The sequence below is a fragment of the Stegastes partitus genome, unplaced genomic scaffold, assembly GCF_000690725.1.
Source record: "Stegastes partitus isolate 25-593 unplaced genomic scaffold, Stegastes_partitus-1.0.2 Scaffold2602, whole genome shotgun sequence".
Taxonomy (NCBI): domain Eukaryota; kingdom Metazoa; phylum Chordata; class Actinopteri; family Pomacentridae; genus Stegastes; species Stegastes partitus.
Genome location: NW_007580333.1, coordinates 18,047 through 32,096, shown reverse-complemented (window position 1 = coordinate 32,096; position 14,050 = coordinate 18,047). Strand labels below are relative to the sequence as shown.

The window sequence follows — 14,050 nt, the reverse complement described above, 5'->3', positions numbered from 1 at the left end:
CTAAAAACACCACCATATATATGGTAGCTACACAAGTCAGTGCATTTCGCCTCTATATTTATCCTATATCAGTGTTTTGGTAGTTCGTCAAGTTTCAAAATAATCCGCCATAAAAGCTCTTCAATCAGATTGTGACTTTATCTGTGTAGTTTTTGTTTTGGATCTTTTGGTTCGATGTTAAAAATGTAGAACTTCTGCTTTGGTCCAGAGCAAAAGAACCAAACTACAAGCGTGATTTACCCCTAAAACGCAAAATATTCTCACGTTTTATCAATGAAGCAACCTGAAAGTGAGTTTCTGAGCAATTCTGACAAACTGCTGGGTGGGACTCAACCCTGATTGGTTCAACTCAGAGAAGAAGAATGCTGATTGGTTAATATTTTTGGGGGGAAAAAACAATGCTGGGTGGTTAAACGTGTTGAAGACTGATGTTAATCGGTTAAACTCGCAAAGCACAAATGCTGATTGGTCAAATTTGTAAAGGACGATTCCTGATTGGTTAAACTTGGAAAAGACAAATGCTGATTGGTTAAAATTTTGGAGGAAAAAAACAATGCTGATTGGTTAAACTCGTAAAGGAAAATTGCTAACTGATTAAACTTGGAGAAGACAGAAACTGATTTGTTAAACTCGGAAAAGAACAATGTTGATTGGTTAAACTCTGAGACGATAAATGCTGATTGGTTAAACTTGAAAACGATAAATGCTGATTGGCTAAACTCGGATGGGGAAGCACAATTATTTCCAACCTCTCGATGTGCTTGTGGAGTTGCTGTCTTCTCTCTAATGTCACCATCTTCAGTGTGAAATTCAATATTTACGCCAACACAACAAACCTCTGTTGTTCTGTTTACTTTGTGTTTATAAAACTGGAGTTCCGTCCAGTTTCTGCCGATCCTGTAAATGTTTGTTCCTGCAGTCAGAAGCCGCCTATAAGCAGCAGATCTCAGTGATACTGTCGCTGCTCAGCCTCCAAATTGCAGTTTTTGGACAGATTACCAGTGACTGTGTCCTTAAAGTGAAGTCCAGTGACCTGTCAGGAGCTCACGGAGTCAGAAGATGCACCAGGATTTGTTCTGGTCACTTCAGTGCATCAGTGCAGGTGGACTGAGCTCAGCAGATAAAGCCACGCCGTCTCCGCCAGTCCACACATCCACAAAGACGCTGTTTGACTTCACTCAGCGGTAATGAACTCCGTCTCCGTCTGCTGAGCCCGAGGCGCCGTCTGAGTGCTGGACTCGCCTCTGATTGGTCGCTGATGGAAGCCACCGAGTTAATTTTAGTGATTATCTGTCTTTGGGTCTCCGTGGAGACTGAAAGCTAAAAGCAGAGCGAAAAGTGGCTTTTTCTGACAAAACTCTTCTGCAGCTACAGACGAATCAAAGTTTTTGATTCTATCAGAGAAACTTTTAACAGATCTTGTGACTCCTTTGAGAGGTTTTTATTTACAGTTTTTTTGGAGGCGGCATGTGGACCAGATGGGATTTGGTTGTTTTTGCACTGATGTAGAGACAGAAAGTGTATAAGAAAAGAAAAAGAACACATATGTTTGACAATTTCTCACTCCAGTTGTCAACATACGTGTGTGAAGAAGAATTCACCCACCCTTAAAAGTTCACCCCTTTCTTTACTTTTCATCACTGAATCATGCTCAATTAATTTTTGTTTTTTTGACGATAATTTACAAAAGACTCTTTCATGTCAAAGTGAAAACAGATTCCAGCAAAGAAATGCTGCTCAGTTAATGATATCATACATAAAATAAGTGATTGCAGAAGTCTTCACTTCCTTCAAGTCAGTGTTTAGTCGACACTTTTTGACAGCATGGAGCCTGAGTGGATGGATCTCATTCTTCTTTGTAAAACTGCTCAAGCTCTGACAGGGATTGTGAGCAAACAGCTCATTTCAAGTCTGGGCTCTGACTTGATCGCTCCAGAACGTTCACCTTGTTGTCTTTAAACCATTTCTGTGGAGCTTTGGCTGTTTGCTTCGGCTCATTGTCCTTCTGGAAAACAAATCTTCACCAAAGTCAGAGTTCTCCTGCAGACTGCATCAGGTTCTCCTCCAGGATTTCTCTAGACTTTGCTGCATTCATTGACCCTCTACCTTTACAAGCCTTCCAGGCTGCTGCTGAGAAGCATCCCCACATCATGATGCTGCCACCACCGTGCTTCACATCATGATGCTGCTTTGCAATGGGGTTTGTGTGTTTGTGATGATGTGGAGTGTTTGGTGTCGGCCAAACTTAACATCTAGTCTGATGTCAAAAGAACTTCATTTTAAAAGCGTTTTCTTCTCCCACACGCCTCCTGATGAGCTCTAGTCAAAATTTATTATAAATATTTTGATAAATTATCTCACTAGCTGAGTGGCTTGTAGCAGCTTTTGGCTGCACATGTGTTGAATTAAGTCACTGTAAAGGTGGTTTTGCATCATTTGTTTGCATTTTATATGTTTAATTAGTTGACATTATCTTGTAGAAATCTGTTTTTTTTTTGTAAATTCGTGTCAAAAAGTCAGATTAAATGAACCGTGATTCAATGTTGAAAACCAATAAAATGATGAAACGTTTTAGGGAGGCTGAACACTTTTATAGGCGCTGTACATACCAGACATTCTCATGACGCAAACCCTCCCACAGATGTGAAGCAGCCCCTCATTCCTCTGTCTGATGGGAATATTTTTCCTCTCGTTCAGGCTCGAGGTCTGGATCTGTCCCGGGTCCGGGCCTGTGTCGTGGTGGCGGAGGAGAGGCCTCGGATGTCGCTGACTCACTCCTTCTCGAAGCTCTTCAAAGATCTCGGCCTCCACCCGCGATCCGTCAGCACGGCCTTCGGCTGCAGAGTCAACCTGGCCATCTGCCTGCAGGTACAGACAAACTGAACCGCACGTTTCAGACATGCAGAAGACGAAACGTGTAAGAAATAACAACAACGAAGCTAAAGAGAAAATAAACAGTGATGTTATCAGTGAACCTTTGCAGCTGATTCTGACTGTGCAACACTGAAGCTAATCAAAGCTAAAAGTAAACGTCACATAACAGCAAGTGGGTTTGAAGAAGTGATTTATTTATTTCAATTAACCGATCACATGCTCTCTGTTTGTGATTGGCTGCAGGGCACGTCAGGACCGGACCCCACTACTGTGTATGTAGACATGAGGGCGCTGCGCCACGACAGGTACGACCAATCCATCCGTCCATCCGTCACGTTTTCTTGTCCTTCCTCGCTGTGCAACATTTTGACGCTGGTGTGTTTGTGTCCGTCAGGGTTCGGCTGGTGGAGAGAGGTTCTCCTCACAGTCTGCCCCTCATGGAGTCTGGCAAGGTGAGTGGGAATGTGTCAGATCCAGATTTGCATGGTGGTTAAAATATTCACGCCAATACATCGAAATAGATTCAGTTAAACACCGTTTCACCTCCCTGGAACGTTCTGTCTCTGTAGAACCAGTCATTTTTACTGAGCGCTCACCATCAAAAAACAAATTACACAAGACACGAGATGTCAGGACGGCACGCAGATTGAATGACGGCACAATCTGCAGGACTATTTCTGCTCTCGTCCTCCCACATCCAGTGAGTCAAATCAGACGGCAGCTTTGATTCATCCCTTTCTGTCTGAGGACATGTGGGAGAAAAGAGTCACGTCGAGCCTCCAAGACGGTTGTCAGGCACGTTAGCTCGCCCGTTAGTAAATCTGCAGAACACGGAGGCCTGAGAACGTTCTCCACGTTTGGAAATGCTTGCAGATTCGAGGACTGAGGGGGAACAAGGCAGAACTCTTTCTAAAGGTTGCGCCAACACACCCTGCAGCTCACTTCTGCATCCAAACCTAAACCGGCCGGACGTCAGCAGAAACAGATCCAGCTGCTGTCGGGTTACTGTTTAAAGCTGCAGTCGGCAGAAATCTGAAAAGGGCAGAAAAGGAAAAGGGGAAAATCCTGCAGCTCTGGTGTCTGTTTATGCTTCAGACGCTCAAAAAAAAGTCAGATGGAGTCTAGTTCCATCTGCAACCAGCTGAATACAACACACTGGATGGTGATTATGGGTATCTAAAACAAACACTGCCTACCTCAGCTTTAAGCATCACGTTGTCTCATAATGATGCGTTTATTATCTCCAGAAACAAAAAGTCTTTCACTCACATGTTTGTCCTGTTATCACAAGAGAGCTGCTCTTTGTTTTGTCCAGATATGAAGTTATTTACCTCTTGGTTTAGAAATAACCAGCCAGAAAAAAAGAAAAAAAAGCCCTGCGACTACTCATCAAAGGCTGGCAGATGGCAGAGGAGGGAACGATCACAACCTGCAGCAAAGGCCTCGCCCACATCCAGCAGATATAGTCCAGCTTCTATTTACAGCAGGTTTTAAAAAACAACAAATGTTCTGCTGCTTTAAGATGAAACGGACAAACAAGTTGCAGATAACAACAACAACACGCTTGTTTTTGTCGTTGCGCAGAAGTCGACATGAGAAATGATCTGGATTCAACCTCACAAAGGCTGAACGGATCAGAACATCTCTGCAGAAACTCTTTATTTTCCAGATTTTCAGAATAAAAGTGAGCCAACCTTGTAATTCTCTCACTCTCCATCCTCCAGCTCCGTCTGCTCGATAAAGATGTGAAAAAGTCCCAGAAAAGCTTCTTAAAAAGTCACATTTGCAGCCGAGGCAGGCCGAGTCATCCTTCACCAAACACTGAGTCCTGCAGCGGCGCCTCTGATCTGCAGGAACAAATCACATTGTAGTCGTCCGACGGCTGAGCAGCACTTACTTCGCTCTCATTAACGGGCTCTTAGCAACTGGGCGAACTCCATCAGCGAGGTCAGCAGGAGAAGTGACGGCAGAGAGTCTAAATATATACCAGTCGGACGGTTTATGTTAATGGCCTCTATAACTCTGAAGCACGGCGACGTGTCGAAGTTCCGCGTTTGTCAGTTTCCTTGTTGGAAAAGCTGTAAATCTGCTGCGACTTTTTCGTTCCAGATCAACCGTTCACACTCTGAGAGGTGAGGCTGCAAATGTTAAAGGTGCCAGAAAAGGATTTAAACTCCCAGACATTCACTGTTTGTTTGCTTTTTTACAGTTTTAAACAAGGAAATCCTCTTGGTTTGTGCATTCGGAACACGTTAAAGGCAAGTTAACAAGGAAACTGGGTACAGAGATACATTAGTAGGAATTTCCTTCTCCTACTTTAAGCCTCAATACAATTTAACCAGGTGACTTATATAAACATTCAGCCCCTTTACAGATGTCATGAGCGGGAAAATAATCTATAAAAACCAAAACTGTTTCAGTTTCAGGCTGTAAACGTGTTTTTTCCTGCTTTAAAGTTGGACGTTTTAACATGGAGGTCAATGGGGATCGACTTGCTTTTAGAAGCAGCCTCTAGTGGCCATTAGAGGAACTGCATTATTTTGTGCTTCTGAATTTTTTTACTGCTTTTTCCAAATGTCTCAATTACTGAGTATGTTGCTGTTAATTTAATTCAAGCAGTCCCAGTTTTTGTTTTCGTTGAACCGACAATCACTCAGGAGCTGTCATATGAGGCACTGTGGTCTTCGTCTTTTACCGTCGCTACAGAAACCAGATTTAAAAGTCTGCCATGGCGTGAAACGCAGAGGAAATTCAACTCGTTTGGTGTGAACGTTCATTTATCTACAAAAGCCCTGAGAGATGAGACGAGCTGTTAGACGGATGATTCAAAGACCAGTCCTGATCTGCGAGGGGAGCGTTGAGGCGACGGATCTTTTCTCGGAGCTTGACGACTTGTTCCCGGCGTGTTCTTCCCCCACACTGACACACAAAAGGAGGACGTCATGTTTCAGGGCTGGTCATCGATCAGAACGCTGCCGATTTTGACTCACCGCATGTAGGAGGAGAGAGAAAAAAAAAAAAGAAAAACTAACCGGTCCATCGAGGCTTCTGAAGCTTCTTGTTGTGTTTATGGCGGAAACTCTGATTTCTTCCTTTAATGTGCTTCGCGGCTGAAACCTAAAGTGTGACAGCGTGTTAAACGTAAACAGCTGCGTCTATTTGTGGAGTCGCATTCATGCTGGAATCAAAGGCGTAACCATGGCGACCGGTTGTGTTTCAGATCCTGCCTGGAGTTCGCATCATCATCGCCAACCCGGAGACCAAAGGGCCGCTGGGAGACTCGCATCTCGGAGAGGTCGACATACGCCAGCAGCTTCATCTCTTTGTTTTCTGTTCCCATTCTTTCACTTTTATGCAGCTTTTTCCCTCAACAGCAGCTTTCTCTGCCTCTTTTATCTGTAATTTTCTTTTCCGTGGTTTGTTTTCTTTCCTTTATTTGCATCGTTTGTGTTTTATCCTGTTCTTTGTCAGACTTTCTCCTTCTTTTACACATTTTTCGTTTCCTTTCTTTGTCTTCTTTGAGTGTTTTTGACTTCTACAATCTTCCAAAGAAAAAAACAATTTAAAGATTTAATTTCAAATTTGTTCATGAAGCACATTAAAAGCAGCACAAACTAACCAAAGTGCTGCACATGTTATCAGAGAAGCAGCAGAAAATTATGTGCAAACATCAAGACAGAATAAAACTTAAACAAAAGAAGATGGTATAGAACACCAAAACAGATCGTTTTCTAAAATAAAAAATAAATATGAATTATTAGGACTATTAGGAGCAGCCAAAAGCCACTGAACACATACGTACCAAAATGTGACAAGTTCCAACAAACACTGAACTACTTTTTTTCATGCAATATTCATTTATGTGCATTAATTTTCATCTAAACTTTTGCAATAAGCAACATTCATACAAAATGACTACACGATAAATCAGAATTAATCAAACATTGTGAACATTTGCATCGTTACAGCAGCAAAGTTGAGCAAATATTTAGCAAATATCAGCAGAAAATATAAAATATAACATTCCTAAAGGATGGAAATGAAAATTTTGCACATATGAATAATGATTTACAGATTCTTTCATGAGTAGAAATACTGATAGAGAAGTATTAATATTGTACAGATTCTTGTTTATGTAGAAAAATTGATGCTGCAGGGTTTATAAAAGTATTAAATAGTCATAATTCATAGATTAAAATGTGTTAATGCTGCAAAAATGACACTGATTTTTGTTAGAGTTGAACATTTATTATTTGTTTTTATGTTTTAAAGTTGCTTTTTTGTGTTTCTTGATCCATCATCGCTCCTAATTTAGTTGTCTTTTCTATTTCTGTTGACTTGCTGCCTGCCTCCGTTGCAGCTGTGTTTTCATCTCCAGACCGTTCTTCTTGCAGATCTGGGTCCACAGCGCCCACAACGGCAGCGGCTACTACAGCGGCTACGGCGAGGAGGTCCTCCAGTCGGACCACTTCAACTCCAGGCTCAGCTTCGGAGACACTCAGACAGTCTGGGCCAGAACCGGATACCTGGGTTTCCTCCGTCGCACCGAGCTCACCGACGCCAACGGAGGTAAGCTCCGTCTCCTGCACCTCCTCGCTTTGTGCTTCCGCCACAGCGGGACTAACTGTGAGCGTTTGTGTCCGAACAGAGAGACACGACGCCCTGTTCGTGGTCGGAGCTCTGGAGGAGGCCATGGAGCTGAGGGGGATGAGGTACCACCCCATCGACATCGAGACCTCCGTCATCCGCGCGCACAAGAGCATCATGGAGTGGTGGGTGGATGTGACACGGTGGTGGATGAAGCCTAATGGGGCAACATGTGGAACTTTGTTATGATATCAGGATGTAGAGTCGCAAACAAAACACCATCTGTATCACGGCAGCCTTGAGTTTCCAGTGACTCCACTCATCGGAAACACGTGAATCTTTGTCACAAAAAACAACCAAAGTCTTCTGGTTTCCGTCCACAAGCTTCTGGTTGCATCTTTGACTCCTCTTGACAGAATTGGTGCAGTCAAACTAAAGTCGTTGTCTCTTGATGGGTTTCAGTCAGGACTTTGTGGAGACCAGTCTAGAACCTTCATTCCAGCCTGATTGAACCATTTCTTCACCACTTTGAGGTGTTTGGGCTCATTATCTTGTTAAAACATCCAACTGTGTCCAAGATCAACCTTCTGATGGTTTTAGGTTCTCCTGAACAATGTGGAGGTGATCCTCTTTCTTCATTGTTCCATTTACTTTGTATAAGCTCCAGTTCCCCAGAGCATGATGCTGCCACCTCCATGCCTGATGGTAGATTTGGTGTTCTTGGGGTTAAAGGCCTCACCTTCTATATCTAAACAGCTCAGTTTGTGTTCTGTCTGACCAGAACTTTCCTCCAGAAGGCCTTTTCTTTGTCCATGTGATCAGACTTCAGTGGAGCGTTAAGGTTCTGCTTCTAGAGGAAGAACTTCCTTCTCCATCAGCCTCTCAGCTCATGTTGATGTCAGACCCTGTGGACACTGACAGCTGTGTTCCAGCAGCTTCTGGTCCATCCAGAGCTGCTTCCTGCTGGTTCCTGGTTGACTCTGGACCATCCTGACCAGTCGTCTCTCAGCAGCAGCTGATAGTTTGTGTTTCCTTCCTGATGGTGGCAGTAACACAACTGGACCATGAAGTTTATGCTGACAAACTGATGGTTCTGGGCTCTGAAGCTGCTTTTAAATGGCTCCAAGTGACTTTCTGACTGGTTCAAGTCAATGATTTGCTTCTTCAGATCTTTGCTGAGCTCCTTGGACTCCCCACTGTAGAGTTTGTGGCTAATGAGTGGATCAGATGGTGTCAGCAGCTGTAGTCAATCAGAATCACTCATGAGAGGTTAAGAGGCCACAAAGCTCAGAACATTTCTACATCACCAAGACTGATCACTGAAGTTGCTGAATATTTCTATTGTACATCTATTGTATTCATAGTATTCCTCATTAATGAAGAAGCCCAGTTATGGATGACGTGCTGTTTGAATATTTCATGTATATTTTGTCCACATATCAGCCATCAGACCTGAATAATCCACATTTAACGTGCGTTCTGCTGGTTCTGTCCATCAGTGCGGTCTTCCCCTGGACCAACCTGCTGGTGGTGGTGGTGGAGCTGGAGGGCTCCGAGCAGGAAGCCCTGGACCTGGTTCCCATGGTGACCAAGGCGGTGCTGGAGGAGCACTACCTGATCGTGGGCGTCGTCGTGGTGACGGACATCGGCGTCATCCCCATCAACTCGCGCGGCGAGAAACAGCGCATGCACCTCCGCGACGGCTTCTTACAAGACCAGCTAGACCCCATCTACGTGGCCTACAACATGTAGCCTGAGTGTGTTACTGTGTGTGTTACCGTGTGTGTCCGGGTGCGTGTTTGTGTGTGTGTGTGCAGGACGGAGAGAGAGAGAGGGAGCGAGCGAGCATGCGTTTGTATGCTGTGGATATTGCCGTTGTTGTTCATTTATTTCCCAAAATCAAGATGTACTGTATTTTTGAACCTGCATATGGTGTGGTCTTAAATCGTCTGTTTTCTTTAAAGTCGTGTTGTGCCGGTTGGTTGACTGGTTGGTTGATTGGTTGGTTGGTTGGTTGGTTGGTTGGTTGACTGGTTGGTTGGTTGGTTGGTTGGTTGGTTGGTTGGTTGGTTGACTAGTTGGTTGACTAGCTGGTTGGTTGCTGGCCTCGTTGGTTGGTTGGTTGTTTGGTTGGTTGGTTGACTAGTTGGTTGACTAGCTGGTTGGTTGCTGGCCTCGTTGGTTGGTTGGTTGGTTGGTTGGTTGGTTGCTGACCTCGTTGGTTGGTTGGTTGGTTGTTGGCCTCGTTGGTTGGTTGGTTGGTTGTTGGCCTCGTTGGCTGGTTGGTTGGTTGGTTGGTTGTTGGCCTCGTTGGTTGGTTGGTTGGTTGACTAGTTGGTTGGCTGTTTTTTTACACCCCCGCTCAATCTCGTGACCGTTACCAGGAGCTCGTCACTGTAGAAAGCCTTAGAGGGGAACACTGTGTTCGGCCGTCGTAGGAGGTAAAAGTAGAAAAAAAAAATACTAGACTGTATCTGTCATCATGTTTTACTGGTCGGGTCGGAAAAAAGAAAAAAAATCCCAGATTTGTGGTATTATTTCGAAAATTAGAACAGGGGCAGCCAGATTATTGTAAAAACTATAAATATTGTACATAGACATAATAATCTATATGGAGAGGTACCTAAAACACAGTGAGGTGTAGTAGCCCCTATATGCAGCTTTCTCCACCTGCACCCTGTGTGTGTCTGTCAGTGTGTGTGTGTGCGGAGTGTGTTCATCCGTCTGTGTTGATGTGCGACAGGGACGTGTTGTGTAGTTCCGGCGTGAATCGGGCGCCGATGTTCAGACGTTTCTGTGGAGTCCAACCTGTTGTCGGAACCGCAGGAAGAAAACCCACAAAATGAACGTCTGCGTGTTTTCAGCGTCCGAGCTGTGAGAAAAACTACACTGCTGCATCTTTTTCTTTCTCTAGTCACGTTTGAAAGGCAAAAAAAACAAAATACAAAAAAAACCACCACAAATTTAAGTACAATGCAAGTTCTTTATGTATGATTTAAAGCAAAACCTGCACAATAACTGAATCCATTAAAACACAGAACAACTGTGAGAGTTTTCAGTGTCCAAACTATAAGAAAAACTACGAAAAGCCACGTTTGAAAGGTTTGTTGTGATCGTTTTAGCAAAAAAAAACACTACAAATGTAAGTATGATGCAAGTCGTTCTGCAAAATTTAAAGCAAAAATGCAGCAAAACCTTTAACCTGCGGTTGTTTGTGCAGGTTTAAGTGTTTTTATGGAGAAAACTTCAAGCAGAGACCGACTAAAGAACAAGTGTGTTTGTTTTCAGCATCCAAAGTCAAAGAAAAACTCCACTGATGCATCTTTTTCTTAATCTAGACACATTTTTTAGGTTCTTTTTTAACTTCCTGGCCAAAAAAACACCACAAATTTACAGCAAAAGCGCGTTCGTTCTGTAAAATTTAAAGCAAAAATGCAGCAAAACCTTTAACCTGCAGGTTATTTGTGCAGGTTTAAGCATTTTTATGGAGCTGAACCTGTTAAAACTGAAACCAGAAACCCATTAAAAAGCAGGTTTGTGAGTTTTCAGCATCCAGAGTGAAAGAAAATCTGCACTGATGCATCTTTTTCTGACTCTAGCTGCATCTTCGAGGTTCGTTTTTAACTTTCTAGCAGAAAACAAACACCACAAATGTCAGGTAATGCAGGTTCTTTCTGCAAAATCTAATCTTTTAACATGCACAGCGATTGTTTTCGTCATGCCAGTCGGCCAATCTGTTTCTGAACTTCTGGCGGTGAAGCTGTGAAGTTCAGTCCCTAAAGCACCCAAAGCATCTCGTCGAGCAAAGTGCACTACCGTGTGAATACGAAAGAAATATATTATTGATGTTATTTAAAGGGAGTTTAAGGGAAGCTCTGCGTCTCGGATCGAAGCCGGCGCCGTCCAGGTGTTGCTGCAGATCACGTTTACTCGGTTTGGGGAGTTTTGTGTTTTCGTCACATCGACTGCTGGGACTCCTCTGAGGGGGCGCGAGATGATTAATGGGGCAAATAAAAGACAAACAAAATGATGCTGCAGAAACAAAACACGAGTCTTCTGACGTTTATTATGAATTACTGTGAACTGGCGCCTCCTCGTGTGATGTGAGCTCAAACCGAGAAGCGCCGCCGTGCTCGTCGGTCACGTTTTAACGCGGTCCAGTCGAGTACATGCAGACGTAGCTGCAGGAACATCTGGAGGCTGTCGGGGGACAAAAAGGGAACTCCAGATAAAGTTTACATTGAAAAGCTCCTTTTGTAGCAATAATCCCAGAGGATGCTCTTTACTGCAGGACTCTTGCGGGTGCATAGCGCACAGCTGAGGTCATCAGCAAACAGCAAAAACCAGCTGTGGAGCTCCTGCTCTATTCACCAGGTTTCCTGATTGTGTCCTCTGATTATCACCGTCTCTCTAATGTGAGGCTGTGCTGCTGCATCACAACAAAACACAAGTATTTAATCAGTTAAATGTGTTTATTACTCAAATTCTAGTCTACGTTTTTAACCCTCTGAACTCTGAAGTGGTTTCTGGGTGTTTTTCTCTCACTGTGGGTTCTTTTTTCACGGCAATATAAAATCCTGAGCTTCTGTTTAAACAGAACAACCATGATGAGAAGGAAAGAGGACTCAGAACTGTATTTTTTTTGCAGTACGACAGTGAAAACACCATAAATCATCAAAAAAGAAAAACTAAACTTGACCTTTTTCAGATTATTTATTATGCAAAAACTGTCCAACATTTTTCCAAGATGCCCAAGATGTTACAAAAACATTAAATTATAAATAATAGCTCCACATACGATACATATTGAACTACCTGTGTTTTTAACTATAACACAGCCTGCAGTTCAGCCGAAAACTCTTTAAATTTTTGCCTCCTCGCCGTTGGTCACAGTTGAGTCACTAATGGCTTCACAGTTGCCCTGAGGAGAGCAGAATATTTCATTTTTTGTAGAATACGTTTAGTGTAAACCGTTTATTTTTTAGAGATTTTTTTTAAATTAAGCTGTAGAATAAAATGAGTTTTATTCTAGAGTTGGTCGACGATTACTTCAAGGACCGTCGGAAAGTTGAAAATCTGACGCTTGTTTCTGTTTTTACAATTTCTTGCACTAATAAATGATGTAATTTTGCAGATTTTTTTATAAAGATAACACGACTTGTAAACCCGCTGGCAGGTTTTAGGGTTCAGAGGGTTAATGTGAACGTTTCATCACATCTCTGTGATTTTTATCCAAAACAACAAACAGCAGCGAACACTTTGTGCTGCTCCTGATTAAAATATTAAACGTCTTTTTCGTGTATTTTTACTGACTAGGACAAACTATTGTGTCCTTTTATCAGTGCGATTGAACCCATCACCAAGAACTGCTGATAACATTCAGTCTTGTGCAGAAACTTAAACACATCAGTGACTTTTTAGCAGATTTATTAGATTTAAAGATGCAGGAACACGATGCACAACCTCTGAAATCTGCAGTCTGTCAGCTCGATAAATCTTCATCATCTTCCCTCACAAGGGTGTGACCATGAAAAACAAACAGTTTTATTCACCAGCTGCCACCTTGTGGAGGTTCTAGTGTCCTGCAGTGCATCAGGCAGCTTTGTGCAGCTTCCTGGTTCATTTATCTCAATATTTAAATACGAGTCGCTGCAGAACAAGAAGATGAATCATCTGAAATAATGAATCCTGCAGCAAAGTGTCTATGAGGAGGATCTATTTCATTCAAACCCCAAAGAAAAATGCTGTTTTTTCACCAGGAATCCTGAGTAAAGTCCATCCTCTGGGCCTCGGTGCAGCAGCTCCCACCTTTAATGTGCACCGAGTCAGATGTAGTGAAGTTCTATCAGATTATAACGTAGATACTTAAAATATATGAAAAGTTTTATCCCAAACTGTGAATTCTGGGAATCGCTGCGACCTTCTCCTGCAGGAGGTGGCGTTAAAAGAAAGAAAACCTTTTTATTCAGAGAGTTATTTAGAAGAAAAAAACAAGCCGTCGTTGGTTTCCATCGCTGTGTGACGTCATCTCATCGCTCTTCTTCTTTGGTTTCGTTTTGTTTTTCTCTCTTCACGTGTTTAATCAAAAGAAGAAGAAGAAGAAAAAAAAATCTTTATGCATATCAGGAGTTGCTTAGCGCTTGTTTGGCTAACTTTGGGTTCGTTGGTAGCAGCGTAGCGGTCGTGTTTCAGTCCCTGAGGGAGTGTGTGTGTGTGTGTGTGTGTGTGTGTGTGTGTGTGTGAGGTGGAGGATGTTGATGAAGAAGGATTTCCCATCAGAAACCCAAAGGAGGACTGGTGTGTGTGTGTGTGTTCGGGGCTGGATGGGAGAGAGACTGCATGGTGTGTGTGTGAGTGTGTGTGAGTGTGTGTGTGTATATTGTATGTAAATAGTGTTGATTTTGTACGGTACAAGTGTGTGTGACTTGTTTTGTACACATGATAAAAAGATTAAATGACACTTTTATAAGAGCCTGCTACTGGCTCACCGTCACACTATACAGTGCAATAAAGTGCTTTGATTGGCTAAAACTCAGACTGGTCGTCCTTTATTTCCTGTTTTGTTTCGACTTTCATGTTTCTGTACTGT

General features: G+C 42.9%; 1 protein-coding gene across 1 annotated transcript; it reads left to right on the top strand.

The window, feature by feature from the left end:
• Positions 1 to 2,697: 2,697 nt before the first annotated feature.
• LOC103375455 (disco-interacting protein 2 homolog C-like) lies at positions 2,698 to 9,424 on the top strand (the record flags this gene model as incomplete). Its single annotated transcript, XM_008305754.1, has 7 exons — positions 2,698 to 2,868; positions 3,118 to 3,179; positions 3,269 to 3,326; positions 6,095 to 6,169; positions 7,269 to 7,443; positions 7,523 to 7,646; positions 8,961 to 9,424. Coding segments are annotated over 7 exons (918 nt in total), but the record flags the coding sequence as incomplete, so codon positions are not given.
• Positions 9,425 to 14,050: the final 4,626 nt, after the last annotated feature.